Raw genomic sequence first — 21,961 nt, 5'->3', positions numbered from 1 at the left:
CATTAGAAATTTGACTAGTTATTGAAAAAGTGAAACTAAATGAGATAGCCTAGAGAAGGTATAAAATGAGAGAAGAAAATTGTCTAGAACAGAGACAAGCATGACTAATAAAACGTCCAAGAAGGGGAGACTGATCTGGATAAAGCAACTTAGAAGGAATGGTCAGAGCTGCAGGTAGAAAACAAGGAGGATGGTGGAGAATATTGCTAAGACGGTAGCTGACATGTCCACCATCCAGGCAGGACAGAGAAGGAAACAGAGATAAGAGGGAATTTGTGCTGATATCTCTACCCCACTAACTTCATATAATCAGTTATACACTTAGATGTTTGTAATTACAGGGGCACCTGGGTGGCTCAGTCGGTTAAGCATCTGACTTTGGCTCAGGTCATGATCTCCTGGTTTATGAGTTCGAGCCCTGCAATGGGCTGTGTGCTGATAGCTCTGAGGCTGGAGCCTGCTTCGAATTCTCTCTACCCCTCCCCCACTTGTGCTCTGTCTCTCTCTCTCACTCTCTCAATAATAAATGTTAAAAAAAATTTTTTAGTCTGTAATTATAGAAATTAAGTCTCCAAAATAAATAATAACACCACCTTACATTTTGTTTTGTTATTTTTTAATGTTTATTCATTTATTTTGAGAGAGAGAGAGAGCATATGTGTGAACAGGGATGGGGAGAGGTGAGTGGAGAGAGAGAGGGAGAGAGAGAGGAGAGAATCCCAAGCCAGCCCCATACTGTCAGTGAAGAGCCTGACATGGGGCTGGATCTCGCAACTGCAAGACCATGATGTGAGCTGAAATCAAGAATCAGATGCTTAACATACTGAGCTACCCAGGCACCCCCCCCACACTTCACATTTTCAATAGCTGTATAGCACTTTACAGTACACAAAGCGCATATACGTTATTATTTCACTGTATACTCCAATCAACACAGTCAAGAAGGGAAAGGATTAGCTCCATTCACAAATGATGGACCTGCCCAAGATCATTCTGCGTCATAAAGCCAGAATTCAGATCTAAGATTCCTGACTTGGTCTCCACTTCAGGTCTCTTCCTACTGGACCATGTTGATCTACCCAGAAGCAAACAAGACATAATTCATTGTTCCAACAAGTTTGCTCCAGGGTTAGTGCTCCACACACCATTAGAGCAGAGTCGTGGATCTGATTCCTGATTTCAGTGATGAGGGCTTTGTTATATGAAGATAATCTGTACATGTGTTTTAAATGCCACAAACTGAAAGGGAGGGGGAACAGAGGAAAGATGCTACTTGGATATGTGCATAATATATATACATAATTTTATTGAAGACCTGAAAAGTAACATTAGGATTCAGGAAATCCTCATTCTGATAGAAGATAAGAGATAGAAGAGGAGAGAGAAAAAGTGCAAACTCTAGTATTCAAAGCACTGTGCCATTTGAAGCCAAAGGCCAGAAACAAAAGATGAATTATAAACAGAAGTACCCAAAAACGGACCCACAAACATATGGCCTACTTATCTTTGACAAAGCAGGAGAGAATATCCAATGAAATAAAGACAGTCTCTTCAGCAAGTGGTGCTGGGAAAACTGGACAGTGACATGCAGAAAAATGAACCTGGACCACTCTCTTACACCATACACAAAAATAAACTGAAAATGGATGAAAGACCTAAATGTAAGATAGGAAACCATGAAAATCATCAGGGAGAAAGCAGGCAAAAACCTCTTTGACCTTGGCTGTAGCAACTTCTTACTCAACACATTTCCGGAGGCAAGGAAAACAAAAGCAAAAATGAACTACTGGAACCTCATCAAAATAGAAAGCTTCTGCACAGTGAAGGAAACAATCAGCAAACCTAAAAGGTAACTGATGGCATGGGAGAAGATATTTGCAAACAACGTATCAGATAAAGAGTCAGTATCTAGGAGTGCCTGAGTGGCTCAGTCGGTTGAGCGTCCAACTTCGGCTCAGGTCATGATCTCACGGTTCATGAGTTCGAGCCCTGTATCAGGCTCTGTGCTGACAGCTCATCAGAGCCTGGAGCCTGCTTCAGATTCTGTGTCTCCCTCTCTCTCTGACCCTCTCCTGCTTGTGCTCTCTCTCTCTGTCTCTCAAAAATAAATTAAAAACATTAAAAATTTTTTTAATAAAAAAATTTTTTAAAGTCACTATCTACTATCTATAAAGAACTTATCAAACTCAACATCCAAAAAACAAATAATCCAATGAAGAAATGGCCCAAAGACATGAATAGACACTTCTCCAAAGAAGCCATCCAGATGGCCAACCAATACATGAAAAAAATGCTCAACATCACTCATCATCAGGGAAACACAAATCAAAACCACAATGAGAGACCACCTCACACCTGCCAGAATGGCTAACATTAACAACTCAGGCAACAACAGATGTTGGCGAGGATGCGGAGAAAGGGGATCTCTATTGCACTGCTGGTGGGAATGCAACTGGTACAGCCACTCTGGAAAACAGTATGAACATTCCTCAAAAAATTAAAAATAGAACCACCATGTAGAACTACCCCAGAAATTCCAAGGGATACAGGTGTGCAGTTTCAAAGGGGCACATGCTCCCCAATGTTTATAGCAGCACTATCAACAGTAGCCAAAGTATGGAAAGAGCCCAAATTCCAGCAGTGGATAAATAAAGAAGATGTGATGTGTGTGTGTGTGTGTGTGTGTGTGTGTACATATACACAATGGAGTATTACTAGGCAATCAAAAAGAATAAGATCTTGCCATCTGCAACTACATGGATGGAACTGGAGGGTACTATGCTAAGCAAAATTAGTCAGTCAGAGAAAGACAAATATCATATGACTTCACTCTTATGAGGATTTAAGATGCAAAACAGATGAACATAAGGGATGGGAAGCAAAAATAATATAAAAACAGGGAGGGGGACGAAACATAAGAGACTCTTAAATATGGAGAACAGAGGATTACTGGAGAGGCTGTGGGAGGGGGATGAGCTAAACGGATGAGGGGCATTAAGGAATCTGCTCCTGAAATCACTGTTGCACTATATGCCAACTCTCTTGGATGTAAATTTAAAAAAATAAACATTAAAATAAACAGAAGTATAACGACATAGTATTCCATAGAATACTTAAGCGCTCAGTTACAGATGATTCCTTTCTAGGAGCACATGCTTGTATTAAGATACTGACACAACTTTAGCTAGGTTGAGTTAAACAAGAGGGGGTAAAATTTTGACTTTAGAACTTCTATTATGGGAACGTAACCTGAAAATCCATCCAGCCTGAAAAAAGTCACTTAACTTAAATAACCAGAATTTCCCAACTGAGGTTTTAGCTAGCACGTACTGAAAAAATACAGTTAGTATCTTCACAGTGAAGCCAATGATTATATGTGTTGTTAAAGCTAAATGCCAATCTCTAAAAAAGTTAAAAATAGAATTACATATACTCCAGTATCCCACTCCTTGGGATATATGCATAAGAACTGGAAGCAGGGTCTCAAAGAGACATTTGTACATCCACACACAGCAACATCAGTCACAACAGCCAAAAGCTGGAAGCAAGCCAAATGTCCGTTGCCAGATGAGAGAATAAACAAAATGTGGCATGACATACAATGGATTATTATTCAGACTTAAAAAGGGAAGAAATTCAGACACACGCTACAACACAGAGAACATCACGTTAAGGGAGATAAGCCAGGCATCACAAGACAAATAGGATTTATGACAAATATGACAAGTACGGTTCGACTGACATGAGTAGTGAAACTCACAGAGAAAGAAAGAATGGGGGTTTCCAGGGGCTGGCTGGGGGAAATAGGAGTTGTTTTTAATGGGTACAGAGTTTCAGTTTTGCCACATGAGACAGCTCTTGAGATTGTTTTCACAGCAATGTGAATACACGTAATACTAGTGAACTACACACTTAAAAATGGTTAAGATGGCAAATTCTGTGTTGCGTGTATTTTACCACAATTAAAATTGTTTTAAGTAAAAATAAAATTAAAAACTAACTGCCACAGGGATGCCTGGGTGGCTCAATTGTTTAAGTGTCCGACCCTTGCTTTTGGCTCAGGTCATGGTCTCAACGGTTCATGAGCTCAAGCCCTGCATCAGCACTGTCAGTGCAGAACCTGCTTAGGAGTCTCTCTTTCCCTCTCTCTGCCCCTCCTTCACTTGCATGGTCTCTGTCTCTCTCAAAATAAATAAATAAACTGTAAAAAAAAATCCTAAAACTAAATGCCACATAGAAAATCCACCTAACATATTGGAATAAACTCAAGTCATTTATTTTTTTTATATTTATTTATTTTTGAGAGATATAGAGACAGAACATGAGTGGGAGAGGGAAAGAGAGCAAAGGAGACACAGAATGCAAAGCAGGCCCCAGGCTCTGAATTATCAGCACAGAGCCTGATGTGGGGCTTGAACCTACAAACTGTGAAATCATGACCTGAGCCAAAGTCAGATGCATAACCGACTGAGCCACCCAGGCGCCCTGACTCAAGTCATTTAAAGTCAGATGAAACTCAAAGAAAAATAATCACCTTGTTGATTTTGTCATTCTTGTTAGATTTTATAAGAACCTAGCACTAAAATGTGAGAATACATCAGCAGTATTAATATTTGCAGAAGGCTTCCTAATAACAAGAGTCACACATAAATATGAACCTTACAGTCTGGTGAAAAGTCTGATAAACCTAAATGTTAAAAAATAATTTGTAACCTTATATTATCAGTCACCTATCTTTCTTCTTTTTCTGTTGTTACCTAAGTTCTGAAGCATGCTTCAGGATGTAAACCTAGGAACACAAAGATTCTCCACAGAAATTCATACATCTTCTGGTTCTGGTTCCAAGTTTTCCATCCCCCGAGGCAGACAGGAAAGAGATGCCCAACTTCTGAAATACCACTGGTGTCTTCAAACAAGCATTTCCCATGACGGCACCTCCCATCCCCAAGACTAAAGCTCCTTCACTGGCAAGACCGTTACCTTTCGAATGAAGTTGACATGGCACTGGCCCTTCTGCGCGGGCGGAGGGCAGGCTGGAGGCACCCGGTAGCTCGTGTGAGCTTTGCTCTGCTCCGCCGCGTACAACACCGGTGACTGGAAACGCAGCTCGAGGGAGTTCACGCTTCTAACCACAGTGGTAATATCAAAGCTCTGCATTAAAGGAAAGAACAGATGTGGAAGTAGGCTCGTGTGTAAAATTTTAGAATAGATACAGATACATAAAAATGTATGAAAGATGCATAAAATAATTGAAATCTTTAGTTTTAGTCTTTTTGCAGAAGAAAGCACTTCACTGAAATAGTTGCCTGCTTATAGTTACAACTGAGCACATTATCCTACCCAGAAGTAGATTTCTAGGTTTCTCCTTCTATTTTTATAGGCAGATGATGGTCCCAGGCAAAGAGAGCAAACAGAAAATATCTTTAGCCCTGGAATGTCTACTCTGGCTATTTACATATGGCCTTGAACTGCCAAGGATTTCCTAGATGCTTCAGGACAACCTGACTCTCTGGTATGAATAGCATGTATTTCTAAGTCATAAGTTATTTTTGTTTTGAAAAGTTGACCCATGCAGGGAGATGAGGACATGGTATCTTAATGTAAGCATTCCAGAAAGGAAGGAACAATGTCTTTTTTAATAGTTTGTCAATTGTCATTTCTCATGAAACTCTGGATCACCATAACAGAGACGGAAACAGCATTTGTTGAACACTTCTCATGTGCCAAGAACTGTGCCAATCATTTTATATAATTAGCTTATTAAATCTTCACAACTCTATAAGGTCTGTGGTGTTTTCACAATTCTACAATGTGGCAAATGAGAAAGTAATTTACCCAGTGCTTCAAAGAGTTTATACCTGCCTCCACGGGCAATTACTTACCTTTCTCTACTCACAACAGTTAACACACAAACACATACAAGGAGGTTTCTTTAAACTTGATATCATTGTATACTTACATATCTTTTGAACATGTTGTCTGTTTTCCCAATAGGAACACTATTTAGCAGGATTTTTGCAACTGTATCGACACCCTCAAAAATCAGATTTACTTTCTGCCATTTGCTAAAAAGAAAAAAAAATTTAAAACAAGATGTGTAAAACATTAGCTTAGATAAATCATTTTTATTAACAAAAGGAATAAATATTTCACAAAAAATAAACATTCTTTTTTTTTAACTTTTTAATGTTTATTTTTGAGAGAGAAAGAGAGAGAGAGAGAGAGAGAGAGAGAGAGAGAGACAGAGAGAGCGAGCGAGCAGGGGAGGGCAGAGAGAGAGGGAGACACAGAATCTGAAGCAGGCTCCTGGCTCTGAGCCCGACACAGGTCTAGAACTCACAAACCATGAGATCATGACCTGAGCTGAAGTCGGACATTTAATCCACAGAGCCACTCAGATACCCCTGAAAATAGACATTCTTAAAAGGCAATTTCTAATGAAATTTTCATGAGTATTGGTTTAATACATTTTTATGTTGAGTGCTCTGGTTTATCTTTCTTCATAATATTTCAATTGCCTTATAAAATCATGAGCATAGCTTATAATTTCCAAATGCACTGACTTTTTTTAGGACTTCACAAAGTACTTATGAGAGTCACATTAAATAGTAGACATAAAACATTTTCACAAGAGCACCTGAGTGGCTCAGTCGGTTAAGTGTCCAACCCTTGATTTCTGCTCAGGTTGTGATCTTCAGGTTCATGAGTTTGAGGCCCCCCATCAGGCTCTGTGCTAACAATGTGGAGCCTGCTTGGGATTCTGTCTCCCTCTCTCTCTGCCCCTCCTCACTTGTGCTCTCTCTCTCTCTCTCAAAAATAAACATTAAAAAAACATTTTCACAAACTATTACATTTACTGACACTACCTAAGAGAATACATTAACCAACTAACAAGTATCTCTGAGTAACTATTATGGGCTCCGCACTCTGCTAAGCTTTACAGGGAACTAAAACACTCTCTGAATTTAAGGAATCTGCAATCTAGTTGCCATTCAAGCCAAAAACACAGGAAACAAAGAGAAAACATTCAATCTCTTCTAGTTTACAGTACAGTGTTATTGGACAGACTACAGATGCTATCAGAGCTTATGTCATAAGGAAAGATTTCAGGAAAGAAACAAGAACTTAAAGAATAAGATAAATGAAATTTAGTAAATGCATGCAATATTATTTAGCAATAAAAAGAAATGAAGTACTGGTAAACGTGAAAACGTGGATCAACTTTGAAAACATTATTATGGGAAGTGAAAAAAGCCAGTTACAAAGGACCACATATTGTATTATCCCATCTATATGAGATTCCCAGAAGAGATAAATCCAGAGAAAATAAATTGGCGGCTGCCTAGGGGTGGGGTAGGGATGAGAGAATGGGGATGGCCAGAACAGGGAATCACTGCTAATGGGTCTGGCTTTCTCTTTGAGGAGACGGAGACCTTAACACTGATTAATTATAGTGATCGATGGTGGCACAACGCTTTGAATATACTAAAAACTGCTAAATTGATTGTGTACTTTTTTTTTAAAGTTTATTTTCGAGAGAAAGAGAAAGCACAAGTGCAGAGGGGAAAAGACACAGAATTCAAAGCAGGCTCTAGGCTCTGAGCTGTCAGCACGGAGGCCGTCATGGGACTTTAACTCTGAACCATAAGATTGTGACCTGAGCTGAACCCGGACACCTAACCAACTGAGTCACTCCCTGAATTGTATACTTTAAAATGGTGAACATAGGGGCACCTGTGTGGCTCAGTCAGTTAGATGACCGACTTCAGCTCAGGTCATGATCTCTCAGTTCACAAGTTGGAGCCCCGCATCAGACTCTGTGCTGACAGCTCAGAGCCTGAAGTCTGCTTCGGACTCTGTGTCTCCTTCTCTCTTAGCTCCTCCCCTGTTCATACTCTGTTTCTCTCTCAAAAATGAACAAACATTTTTTTTTTAAGGGTAAATATATAGTGTGTGAATTAGGTCTCAATAAAGTTGTTCTTTTTTTTTTTTTTAATGAGTAGAAATATCCAGATAAAGGGTTGACCCTTAAGGAAGAACAAACTCAAAACAAGGAAGTGTAAATGGCTTCAACGTTAAGATAACAGGCTAGTTCCGGTTCAGGGCGTCCTAGAGCACTGAAGGGAGAAATCTGGTCAAGTCAGCAGCGCAGGAGGGCACAGGAAGTGGAACAGGAATAGGTAACATTAAGCAGTATTTTTGCACCCAAGCAGGTAAGATTAAATGGGCTTTGCCAATTAAAAGGAAGACACTGTCATTCTTGAGCAAGAATGTCATGGGTAAAACCAATATTTTGGGAAGATGAGTCTAATGTTTCTACATACAAGACTGGAGAATAAAAAGACAAAGCAAGAAATTTAGTTATGCAGCTTTGGTCTAATTGCAGGCAGTTACTAACAAAGGCATAGGCAAAGGTGGCGACTGGGAAATGAGGAGAAAGGGGCTGAATCAAGAAAAATGAGGGACACCTGGGTGGCTCAGTCGGTTGAGCATCTGACTTTGATTTCATCCCAGATCATGATCCCAGCCAAGGTTGTGGGATCGAGCCCCACGTCAGGCTCTATGCTGAGTGTGGAGTCTGCTTAAAATTCTCTCTGCCCCTTTCCCCGGCTCGCTCGCTCTCTCTCTTTAAAATAAAAAATAAAAAATAAAAAAGATGGGGGGCCTAGGTGGCTCAGTCGGTTAAGCGTCTGACTCTTGGTTTCAGCTCAGGTCATGGTCGAACGGTTTCGTGGATTTAAGTCTCATGAAGGGCTCTGAGCTGCCTGGAGCTCGCTCTCGCTGTCCTTACCCCACTCATGCTGTCTCCGTCTCTATCAAAATAAAGAAATAAACTTAAAAGAGAAAAAAAACAGGCAGGATTTAACAGAGCTCAGAAAAAGACTGAATATAGAGATGCAGAAATGATACAAGCCAAAAACACCTTAAGCACAGAAGATCAGAAAAATGGTGTTACATTAAGAGAAACAATGAGACTGTTAGAATATAAAGGAAGACTTAAGTGGGAAAGTCAATTGCTTACATTGTGGAAATGCTGAGTTCAAATGAAAGAGGACCCTTAACAGAGATATTTAAGTATTGTCTGGAAATATGAACAGGAAGCACAGCAATGTTGTCATGTTGAGCACCATATTCTGGTTTTATTTCTTTTTTAAGAGGCTATTAAATAATTACCAAAAAAAGTCATATAAAAGGGACAGAGGATTTTTTTTACTTAGCAATAATGGTGGTAGATATAACTGGGTTACATTCTGCTACATGGAACATTACTGAAACCATACTATGTTTTCCTCGTGGCTTCGCAACATAATATATGGCCAATGCCATGGCCTCCATGGGTGGCTAACACCACATGGAATAAATTATGGATTTCTAATCCTACTTGACAAATTATAAATACACACATTCTGTTGATTATAGGGAGGGGAGGGTGCAGATAGAAGGAAATACAAATAAGAGAATTGACTAGGTGTAGGTGATGTTAAGGACACAAGTCTAAACCAGACAGACTCCATGACAGGCTTTAAGTTTCCCCTCTGACCTTAAAGGCCTAAGTTTTAGTTTCCCTGAAACTAACAGGTATTACACATTGCCTAGAGCAAGAGAGACCACCTTCACAACACCCAATCAGGGAAGGCCAGCTACCACTCTCCACATTCCTAAGGGTGAGGCCTGCAGATGGGAACGTTAGATAGGACCCTGTTACCTAATGTTAAAGTTAACCTGATAGTCACCGAACAAGACCCTAGGCTCGCCCTGTAATTGATTGATTTTAAAGGTACTCTAAATGTTGTAATTGGATCCCGCCAAAAGTAACGAACACTCTAGACAATGTGAATGGTTAAACCTGCTGTCAGTAATATTGTACAACAATGATTGGATCACTGTATCTGTGTCTCAATTTCCTGTAACTCCCCCTTCCCAAACCCCATAAAAACCCTGCTCAGCCCTTGTTCGGGGCTCTCAGCACAGATCCACTGTGCTAGTGAAGTCTGTGAGCCCGAGCTTGGGCCCATAATAAAGCCCTTCGCCTTTGCATGCGTGCCTCAGTCTCCCTGGTGGTCTCTGGCCATTGAGGATATTGCGACTTGGGCATAACAGTGACTCCATTAAAACCATTGGGGAAACTGAATAAGACATAATTTCATGACTAATGATCAGTGGCACCGTTACATACAAATCAAAACATAAATTATATAGTTACTTTCTAGGACAAGGCTTTAGTGTGACAGCTCTCTGATATGCAGCTTCAACAAAAGATTATTGCAGAGATAGAAAGAAGAAAATCTCAATAATAATAACTAAATAAATACAGATGTAGATACAGACATACACACATACATACCTAATGTTAAAGGGGATTTTAAATTGCTTGCTGTAAGTCCAGTTATCCAGGGAGATCCATCTGTACTTAAGGTCATTAAATCTGTAATAAGGATCCTGTTGATCAAAATCATGGCAGATGATTAAATATGCCAAAATAAATAAACTAAATAAACATGAAATAAATTATTAACCATAGCGATCTATCACCTAAAAATTAATGAATTTTTGGCCTCGGAGTACAAGCATTTCACATGCAGGCACATCTCATCCCCAAGCTTACAAGCTCCATCCATTTAAGAGACCATCACCCTCCCAACAAAGTTAACAGCACTCACATAACTAAAAAATCTTAAAACATGTTTTGTTTGAAGTCCAAAAAAATACCTCAATGACAGTTCTTTGAGATAGAAATAATGTAGTTTCATTATCAACAAGATTATGTGCGGAGGTGAAGACGGGCTGCCTCTGTTAAAACCACACACAGAACCCCGAGGTATCAGCAGGGAGTGCAGTCAGCACTTCCGGGTGAGGCCCTCAGTCTCCCGCCTGTCATCCTCACTGTGCTCATTTCTGCCACTATCCCAGCTGGCCTCTAAGGGGACTGCTTCCCCTCAATGACCCAAACCTCAGCAGAACTCCCACTCCTTGGATTCACCTAGCATTTCCGAAGTTATTTTCCACTAAGCTTTACTAAGTGAGCACAGAAAGGATCTCTGCGGAGAATACACAGGCAGCCCAGACGCTGTCAAACCAACACACTTCAGGTTGCCTATATGTTCCTAGACAACGCCGGCGAACTACAACCCATGGGTCAAATCCAGCTCAGGTCCTGTTTTTGTCCGGCCAGGGAGCTAAGAATGGACATGTCAATAAATAAAGTCTTACTGGAGCACAACCATGCCCATTCCTTTTCAAATCATATATGTCAGCTTTCATGCTACAATAGCAGAGTTGAGGGGCACTTGGGTGGCTCAGTGGGTTGAGCATCTGACTTCGACTCAGGCCACAATCTCACAGTTCGTTGAGTTTAAGACCCACGGCGGGGGCTGTGCTGACAGCTCAGAGCCTGGAGCTCCCTTTGGATTCTGTGTCTCCCTCTGTCTCCACCCCTCCCCCATTCACACTCCACATCTCTCTCAAAAATAAACAAACATTAGAAATAAAAAAACATTAAAAAAATTTTTTTAATTGCGAAGTTGAGTAGGCATGACAGAGGCCATTTGACCCATGAAGTCTAAAATAGTGTCCAGGCCTTTACTGAAAATGGTTGCCAATTTCTCTGCCCTGGGCAACTGGCCTGCTCGCTGTTCAGAGATGCTGTTCTGGCTCAGTGTCCAGCCCCACATTCTTCCTTTCATAATACTTAGGTCTTTCTTCTCCTATCTATTTTCCACCCTTTACCTCCCAGATGAGATGGCAGAAAAGGAAGTGTTAAATGAAGCTTTTGGGTCATCTTTCTGTGATCAAGATCACAGCTACATAGAGGGAAACAGTCCAGTCGTCTCCAACTGGGACAGGCCAAGGTGCACTGCAACTCCAGACGGAGAAAGAAAAGCCAACATTGTCTAACTTCCACGGATGACCAACTTGGGTTAGCCATGGTCAGCTGGGCACTCGCTCAGAGCACAAGTCTGTAAGACATACTACAAAATGGCAGGGTGCGTATCGAGATGGAGTGGTATCTGTCAGAAATTGCTCCTAAATGGAAGAAATATTTTAGTAAGCTATTAGAGGAGGGTGTAGTTGATGAGATTTAGAAACAACTGATCATCACCAACCTGATTTTTAAGGACTGATTAATAGTGAGTTTTATCCTACTAACTGGGATGTGCCAGGACCAGCCAACTTGCCTCCTTTTGTGTCTTCCCACATACACACAACACGACTCAGCCTCTCCATGAACAAGCATGGAATAAATACTTAAGGACACAGGTTTGAAGAGGTACCTAATCATTAGCTTGTCCACGTGTCTCCACCCAGCCTTATTTATAACTCTACACTGTGGACTTAGTCCAATACAGTTAAAAATATCATGCGAAGGAAGGTGTGAGGGCTAATGCATTTGCAACATGTCAGCCTGCTAAGCTCTGGCGCTGGCTGGCGGTCTGGTTTGTGGGGCACAATTCCCTTCCTGTCTCTAAGCCCGTTGAAGGAAACTGCATACTGAGTTCGAGAAGACAGGCTATGGAGATATATTTTTTTTAGACAAGCAGAATTTAAATGTTTATTTTGGTTTTTTTTGGAAAGAGAGAGAGAATAAGCATACTTGCGCAAGCAGGGCAGGAGCAGAGAGAGAGGGAGAGAAAGAATCCCAAGCCGTCTCTGCTCATCCCATAAACTCTGAAGTCATGACTTGAGCCAAAATCAAGAGTCAGATGCTCAACCGACTGAGCCACCCAGGTACCCCTAAACAAACAGGAGTTAGAGGTTAAAATTTTTCTTTTACTTGAAAGAAGCCAGTCTGAAAAGGCTACATACTGCATGATTCCAAATACATGATGTCCTGTGAAGGCAAAACTATGGTGACAGTAAAAAGATCAGTGGTTTTCAGAGATTAAGGGAGAGAGGGGTGATTGGGCAGAGCACAGAGGATTTTGAAGGCAGTAAAACTTCTCTAAAAGATACTATAATGGTGAATACATATCATTATACATTTGTCAAAACCCACAGAATATACAATACCAAGAGTGAAGTCTAATGGAAACTATAGACTTTGGGTGATAACGATGCATCAGTATAGGTTCACTGATGATAACAAATGTACCACTCCGGTGGCGGCGGGGTGAGGTGATAAAAGGAACCATTATTATATGGAGCGGGGGTAAGCATATGGGAGCTGTCTATATTTTTCATTCGATTTTGCTATGAACCTAAAATTGCTCCAAAAAATAAAGTCTACTAAAAAAAAGTTCCTCTTACTAAAGGAAAATAACTTAACCTGCCTAAAATAAAGGTTGCAGAAACTTAGATTATCTTTATAATCACGATTCCAAATGCTAAGCAACCAACTTAATTTGATTCCAGACTGGTCCGACTCCGTTCATATTAAAATTCTGAGTCCTATTTAAAGCTAACAGCTCAGGCTCTCTGCTCCTCCACGGTAGCTGTTCTTCTCCTTTTGCTTAATTTGCAGTACTTGAACTCACCACTACGTCTTCTGAACAAAGGACGCTTTTTGTGGGAGGGCTCCACTTCAACCCTGATGAGCAGACTCTGGAAGACACTTCAGTAGTGTAGGTCCTATTTCTGAGAGGGTCGTTATTAAGGGTCATTGTCAAGGGCTGTGAGATTTAACGGTCCTGGAGTTTTGGTTTCACCACCTCCACCAATCCAAAGCATGCCTCAGATGCCATGAGGGCCACGAACAGAGAGTCTCGGGATGGCCGCCAGGTCTGTGTGGATCACCCCAGCAAGTTAGCCAGGGGAACTAGAGGCGCTGCCTTCTGGGCCCATGGGCGTCGGTGGTGGGGACCAGGGCTATGGGAGTGGCAGATATGACAGCCAGCCTGGAGAATACGGATAGGCATGTGGGAGGCCCAGAGAGTATGGTGACAGACGCCAGGGTGGTATGACCACTACTCAGGAAGAAATAAATGACAGAGACAATTCTGACCACCGAGATGAGGCATGTGCACCTAAAGTAGTAGATACACAAGGAATAAAACTTCTGATCCAAGATCATCCTTCCAAATGGCTATATTTATATTTATAAAGATTTTTAGAGTTGCACTGAAACATCTGTGTTAGTGCATCAATTTCTATTTTTAAATTGAGCTCCAAAGGTAGCTTGTTAAAGACCTTTTAGAAAGCTCCATGTGCTGTTTAAAAATTTTCCCCCATTTAAAGACAAATCCTGGGACATTATTGAGTCTGGGTATTTTTCCTTTTACCACTTTTTTCATTTGGGGTCTCAGGATTACTGGTTCTGGAAAAAAAATGTTTGGCTAGACTGCTTTAAAAAAAAAAAAGATAATAATGTGCACTTAGAGACACTTTAAAAGCCTATACACAAAGTTTATCATGACTAGAAGCAATTTCCAAATGCAACTACAAGAAATCGAGAACATGATTAGAGGTGTTTTTTATTCAAGGTCACCACCTGACTACATAGAAGTTTCTTAAAACTGGAAGAAAAAAAATACTCTGTTGTGTCTTATTTAGCATTCCTTCGTGGAACTGATTAAAAAATTGAAATCTGGGATTGCCTGGATGGCTCAGTCGGTTAAGCACCCAACTCTTGGTTTTGGCTCAAGTCATGATCTCACGGTTCATGAGTTCTAGACCCACATCAGGCTCTTCACTGACAGTGCCTGCTTGGGATTCTCTCTCTCTCTCTGTCTCTCCCCCACTCATGCCCACTCTCTCTCTCAAGATAAATAAATAAACTTAAAAAAAAGTTGAAATCTGAAAACAAACAAAAATTAAATAAAATAAAGCTAACAGCACTTCAGTGTTACACCTGATGACTAAGAAACCATGTAAGTCACGGAGTTGTTAAGCAAACCCACGAACCCTAAAAACAAAAGAAATATCATTTGTTAACCAAGATAGGTACTCACATGCTGTTGTCTTCACAACAAACACATCTAAACACATTTGTCTACCATTTGTAGAGAGAGAAACAAAAGCTCCAAAAGATTCCATTCCTGAGGTCCCACAACTAAGCAGAACATTCAGGAACTGAATCAAGACTGTCTAACATTTTTTCGACTATTCTACAATGCCTCAGGCCAAATACACCTACACTTCTATACCAAATGATCACTGCAACAATTATAGTAACAATAGCTGGGAGCCACCGTCCATGACCCAACAGGACTGGTATTATCATCATTCCCCTTTATTAATAAAGAGCCCAAAGCTCAAAGTCAAATGCCTATGAAGTGGTAGAGCACTGATTCAGACCTAGAACATCTGGCTCCAGAGTCCACACACTCAATCATTCCCTAGTACTGCCATTAATGCCACACGAATGTCATCAACGGTTACAAAGTCAGTGCTACCTACCAAGTGGGAGCCAGGGGATAAATACGCTATGCAGGGCTGGTTATTTATAATTGACATTTACCATACTTGCTGCACATTAACAAACTATGTGGCCCCGCACCACGCAAATGACATTATCGGTCTCATTTTCTCTGTAAGCTTCTGAACTTCATCTATTACATCTGCTTAGAGATACATAAAGTCCTTAACCAGGTATAGCTTTTCCACTCCCCAGTTCTGCTTCAGTCCAATGCCTGATTCCATCCCAGACATAATTACTTCAATTGGAGTTAAATACAGAAAAGGAAGTCCTTGCAACTATTTCACACACAGATATATTCTTGGACACTTAGGCAAAAAAGTAAGTTTAAGAAAATATTCATTTAAAAATAAGCAAAAGTGATCAACAGAAAAAGATACACAGATATTTAGGAATGCCTGGGTGGTTTAGTCAGTTACGTGTCCGACTCTTGGTTTCAGCTCAGGTCATGATCTCACAGTTTCATGGGTTTGCGCCCCACGTTTACGACTCTCTCTCTCTCCCTCTCTCTGTGCCCCTCCCCAGCTCGTGCTGTCTCTGTCTCTCTCACAATAAATAAACTTTAAAAAAAAGATGCACAGATCCGTGGTAAAACCTTAATTTGGAAAAAGCAGAAAAATGATAATTCAGAAGCGTGTTTTCCTTAGGGTGAGGCAGGTGATGGGACTGGGAGAGGCAAGGGAGCTGCGGTAACGTTGGCAAGGTGCGGGTTCATAAACTGGACGGCAGGTGCGAGGGTCTTCATTTAATTATAATGCTTTAAAAGTCACAAACACACATGTGCATATAACTCCCCATGTATCTGATACTATATAATAAAAAGAATAAGAAAAAATTGTTCATAGGAAGCTGAGCTACTCTAACCTACAGAGGGATATTGATGAGTTCCATTCTGAAGAAGCCACACTCTCCAACCCTCAGTTTATCCATTGTCAAATGAGCTCAGCTGTGATTCTTACTTCAGCAGCTTCATAGATACAAGAGATCCTGAGTTCATAAGTCAAAACATGTTTTTAAGCTTATTTATTTTGAGAGAGAGCTAGAAAGCACACGTGTGAGCAGGGAGAGGGGCAGAGAGAGGGGAGAGAGAATTCCAAGCAGGCTCTGCAGACTGTCAGCATAAAGCCCAACATGGGGCTCCAACTCATGACCCTGGGATCATGACCCAACCAGAAATCAAGAGTCAGATGCTTAATCAACTGACTGAGCCACCAAGCACCCTAATAAGTCAAAATATTTTGGTTGGCTTTAACATTTTTGCTTAAAATCCTTATAACTAGTAAGTACTGCTTCTCGTCTAACACAGCTCTAGGTAAAAATGGGTTGCAAGTTAATGAAACTCATTTTCTGACCAAAGAGGATTACAAGAGAAATTTACAAGGAGAAACAAGATGATTTTCTTAGCCCACTGCAGTGCAGGGCTAGAACTCATGAAAGGTTAGCGTAAATGCCTGGAGACAGACTCCTGACTGACCTGAGGGGCAGAAGGGCCGGATCACACCTGCTCAGGAACAAGGTGGGTAGTTGAATGAATCCATGGCCATAGTTCCTGCCTCTGAGATGAAGCTGAGGTTGCAGGCAGAGCTGACAGGTAAGAGCAGCAGTGGGGAGCAGTCTTGTTTGCATGAGTTCAAGTCCCAGTCTGGCCCTAACACCTGTGGGATCTTGTGAAGCTCATACAACACCTCTATACCTCTGTTTTCTCAGTTCTAGAACAGAAATAATAACAGTACCTCCCAGGATCAGTATGAACATTGCAAGAGGCAGCATGTGGAAGGTGCTTAGAACCATTCATTATACATAGCAAACATTCAACAAATGATAGCTGTTATTTACCGTTATACGGACAGATCTGAAATGACTTCTATGAGACGTCAAGTTAAAGGAAAAAGTCAGTACCAAACAATATACATAGAATGCTATCATTTATGAAGAGAAATGTAGATAAATCTATATGTATATAGACATATATCACAAGATACATGAATATACACAAGAACCTGGTTAACAGTAGCCGTTTCTATGGAAAGGAACTAGAAAATTAGGAGATAAAGACACAAGGATACTTGCTTTCATTATGTTTCCCACCTTTACATTTTTTTCTTTTCTTTCTTTTTCCTTTTTTTTTTTTCTGAGAAAGAGAGCATACACAAAAGTAGGGAGGGGGCAGAGGGAGAGAGAGAATCTAATGAAGGCTCCACGCCCAGTTCAGAGTCCAACCCCAGGCTCGATCTCTTGACCATGAGATCATGACCTGAGCTGAAATCGAGAGTCAGACCCTTAACTGACTGAGCCACCCAGGTGCCCCCTACCTTCAAATTTTTTTTTATTATTACAATTAACCCTCAGGAGTATAGTAACAATACAGTACTCCTAAGCCCCACATGGTCAAAAATCTGCTTATTAACTTTTGACTCCCCAAAAACTTAACTACTAATGGCCTATTATTAACCAAAAACTTTACTCACAACATAAACATTAAACATATTTTGTATGTTATAATGTTATTAAGAAAATCATACGGAAAACATTTATAGTACTGTGCTGTATTTACGGGAAAAAATTCATGTGTAAGTTCAAATCCACGTTGTTCAAGGATCAATTGTATATCCTTTATCTGTTTCTAAAAGTCATTAAAATTAGTTGACTTCTTTGTTAAAAAGAAAACAACAGGCTAGGTTGATAACAGTACAAATGACTTGGCCAGAATGGCTATAAGATGTTGTCGGCTGGACCTACAAGATGCACAGGTTGCAACATATGTGATAAGAAACAAAAATGGCATCGAAACTCCAGGCTTCATTCACGGAGAAAATGTTTGTGCTTTTATTAGAAATAGGGAGGGGTGTCGGGGTGATTCAGTCGGTTAAGTGTCTGACTTTGGCTCAGGTCATGATCTCATGGTTTGTGGGTTAGAGCCCTGCGTTGGGCTCTGTGCTGACAGCTCATGGAGCCTGCTTCAGATTCTGTGATTCCCTCTCTCTCTCTCTGCCATTTCCCTGCTTGTGCATTCTCTCGCTCTCACTCTCTCAAAAATAAATAAATAAACATGAAAAAAAAGAAATAGATAAAAGAAGAGAAACTAAGGATTGGGAGAATTGAGAGAGAGGCATTTGCATATATTGAATTTCAATACTCCATGAAGACATTCAGGTAGACGAGTCGAGCAAAATCTCCAGCCACAAATCAGGAGGACCGAGTTAGAGATTAAGGCACCGGAGCAGTTGTGGCACAGAGGTGATGGCGGAAACTAAGAGACTTCCGAGAGACAGAGAATAAAGAAGTGATGTGTGGAATGACCCTCAGGAATTATTGCATTTATCAAGAACTTTTGGCAAATGGGGTGCTTCCGGTGATACATTTTGAAGAGCATATTGTGCTCATCACATCTTTACATTAAAACAGTAATTATTCTCTTTGCTTACTACTGACTCTTGCTAACAGGCAATAAGGGCCATGAAAAGAAGATGTGGGTTGAATCCTTGTCCCACCATTTATTAGATGTGTGATCTGAGGCCATAACTTGTACGAGCCTCAGTCAGTATAAATAATGATACCTTCTCCACAGGGCTGCAGTGGGAATTATGTGAACAGGTGCACCTGGGAAGGTCAAGGGGCGTGCATTGCACCTGGAAAATATTAAGTAATTATTACATGAAGATGAATTTCATAGGCTAGGTCAACTATATACTCTCGTGGGTGATGAAAACCAGCCACCACTTACCTAAAGATTCAATTCTCAGATGATGTTTGATCCCCAGTGTTGCGCCATGAGAAGCACATCATCCTACGCCCTAAATACACCTCACAGAGCATCAAACAAAGAAGCATGTGTCCAGGTTTAAGAATCAGGATTTTCTTTTATTTTTTCCTAGTTTATTTATTTATTTTGAGAGAGAGAGAGAGAGAGCATGAGCAGGGAGGGGCAGAGAGAGGAGAGAGAGAGGATCCCAAGAAGGCTCTGCTCTGCACTGTCAGCACAGAGCCTGGTGCAGGGCTTGAACCCACAAACTGTGAGACAAAAGTGGGGCGCTCAACTGGCTGAGTCACCCAGGCACCCCAAGAATCAGGATTTTCTAAAGCGATCTTTAAAAAAAAAAAAAAAAAAGAAGAAGAAGGCTTCAGGCGCCTGGGTGGTTCAGTCGGTTAAGCATCCGAATTTGAGCCCCACATCAGGCTCTGGGCTGCTAGTTAAAAAAATTTCAAATAAATAAATACATAAAATAAATAAAACCTACATCCACCTTATTGAACGTAAAATTTTTCTAAGAGTTTATGAACATATTTGACAAACACTGTAAATTATTTTCATGAGGAAAAGTCAGTTATTTCATACTATGAGCAACCTCCTTCTTATTAGTTAGTAACCAAACGTTGTTTCTTAATATATAGCCTTGTAACATGGAACAGTCATCCTACTTGCTGAAACCACCAATGATTTCCCATTGCCTTAATTTTATCAGTGAAATGAGGCAAGGAGGGACCCTGCCAAACAGACCCAGGAATTCTCAAGGCATATGTGAGTGAGCCTCTGGCTACCACAGCATGCTGTTTTTGTTAACTAAAAAGAGTTAAAGTACTTAAATTTGAGAATTACTTATTTTAAAAAATAAACTGGACTGTGGTCAGTGTCATTTACAACACTCACTTCCTTTTTGATACGTATTTCGTGGAAAAAAGTTAATGTGTACCAGATCATAAACTTTGCATAATAACCCCAGGTGACAATCACGTCAGTTGAGTAAACTGTTAATGATACTCCTGAAAATCAGCCACAGGGCTTCAAAAACAATTTTTCAAGACACCAGAGGAGCAGCACAGTTGAGAATCCAGGCTGTGGAATGGAGTCAGGCCAGCCTGGACTAAATGTCTACTTCTGCCACTTAGTTGCTGTGTGATCTGGGGTAACTCCTCTAACTTCTCTGGGCACCCTAACTCCATATCATCATAAAATGCAAATAAGTTCTACTCTGTAGAGTTGCTATGGGGACCGAGGCAACCCATCAAGTACATCTTGTCCCAGGTAAAAACAATTAAAAGGTATTCATCAAGTACATCCTTTCCCAAACAAGAACGATGTGTTTTTTTAAATTTTTTAAATGTTCTTATTTATTTTTGAGACAGAGAGAGCGCCCAAGCAGGAAGAGGGACAGAGAGAGGGGGGGACATAAGATCTGAAGCAGGCTCTGTGCTGGGCTCGAACTCACCAAGTGTGAGATCAGGACCTGGGCGGAAGACGGACCCTTAACTGACTTGGGCCGCCCAGGCGACCCTCTCTCCAAGCGAGAACAATTAAAAAATGGGAAAGCCATACGCAGCTGATGGAACCATAAAAACAGCAGAGGGTGGAAAAGCGGTTTGCAAACCTCTGCACACAACAACCCTCTTGTCCTCACAGGGGTCTATAAATTGGAGCAACTCTTAAGACACACTCACACACGCATCACGTGCCCTAAGAAACAGCATCTCTCTTCGTATCCCAATCAGCCTTCAAAATTATTTCGCCTTTACACCAGCACTAGTAATCCTAACCTTACACTGACTTATACATCTCATTGTCCTCACCCTACGGGCTGCATCAATCCCAAATCTGACTCCCTGAGGCCTGCAAGCAAAAGAGAAAAACCTGAGACAATACTGAATACGATTAATCCTTAGCAAAACTACTGGTCCCTGAAATGTCCACATGGTAAAACAGTAAGCCCCTGCCTTATGCTTGGTCAGTAACAAGACCTTTCTATACACTCTTCAGTGGAGATCTACGGCAATAGGAAAACCGCCAGTAGAAACAGTTTGCCCTGTACGAACTTCCGCTTTCTAGAATCGTCGACGCCCCAGAGTGGCTCTGTCTTATCTCCACCAAGCCCGGACCCAGCGGTGCTCTCCGCCAACAGAAAGTAAATTGCTTCAGCATTTCCCTGCCACCGACCACAAGAGGCAAAAGGAAAGTTAGATACAAAGCCGGGAACAAAGCCCAAGGCTCGGGGGTTGCCAAGCGGTTCCTTGGCCCCTTTCACCACGAGGGGCACGCGGGTGCAGGCTCGGCGGGCCGGCCGCACGCAGTACCTGGATGAGGCCCCGCTGGAACAGGGCGCTGTGCACGCAACCGGGCACCTTCCCGGGCAGCTCCAGCGAGCCGTTCCCGCTGCGGATCCGCCAGCTTCCCCGCAAGCTGAGGCTGCGGGCTGCGGCAGTGGGCACCGCCCCGCACAGGGCGAGCAGCAGAAGCAGGCGGAGGCGCATACCGCCAGCAGCTGCCGCGGTCCCCAGACCCGCGGCCGCGGAAGCACGGGTCCCTCGGAAGAGGCCGGGGCTCTAGCTCTCTGCCCCGCCCGGGCCCCGCCCCCAGGTCAGCTGAGCTCCGGGGACCGCCCCGGCTCCCGCGGCGGCGCGGCGGGGCGGAGAGCGCCCAGCCCCGGCAGCTGGGGCCGAAACCGTCCCGGGCTGGTTGGTACCTCTGCAGTCTGAGCAGTGCTCCGCGCTTATTCCTGCCGCTCGGGTGTCTCAACGAGAGACGAGAACTGTGCGTGGTAATTGGGACACCCAGTTTCCTGGGCACAAAGTGGCGCGCAAAGCCTCGGAGAGCTCAAGGACAGAGAGTAGGATGAC

The 21,961-nt window shown here is 41.8% G+C and overlaps 1 protein-coding gene across 1 annotated transcript in view; it reads right to left on the bottom strand.

The window, feature by feature from the left end:
- MANBA (mannosidase beta) overlaps positions 1–21,658 on the bottom strand; it is a 116,536-nt gene extending 94,878 nt beyond the window's left edge. Inside the window, exons 1-4 of the mRNA XM_029942615.1 lie at positions 21,419–21,658; positions 10,346–10,440; positions 5,960–6,065; positions 4,981–5,151 (exon numbers count right to left, since the gene is read on the bottom strand). Of these exons, the coding sequence (XP_029798475.1) occupies positions 4,981–5,151; positions 5,960–6,065; positions 10,346–10,440; positions 21,419–21,595 (549 nt within the window). The 5' untranslated portion in view covers positions 21,596–21,658. The remainder of the gene's footprint in view (positions 1–4,980; positions 5,152–5,959; positions 6,066–10,345; positions 10,441–21,418) is intronic.
- Between the last annotated feature and the right edge of the window lie 303 nt (positions 21,659–21,961).

This window comes from Suricata suricatta, chromosome 1 (genome assembly GCF_006229205.1).
Source record: "Suricata suricatta isolate VVHF042 chromosome 1, meerkat_22Aug2017_6uvM2_HiC, whole genome shotgun sequence".
Taxonomy (NCBI): domain Eukaryota; kingdom Metazoa; phylum Chordata; class Mammalia; order Carnivora; family Herpestidae; genus Suricata; species Suricata suricatta.
Note: the sequence above shows the minus strand (reverse complement) of the source record. Positions and strands in the feature narration are given on the sequence as shown.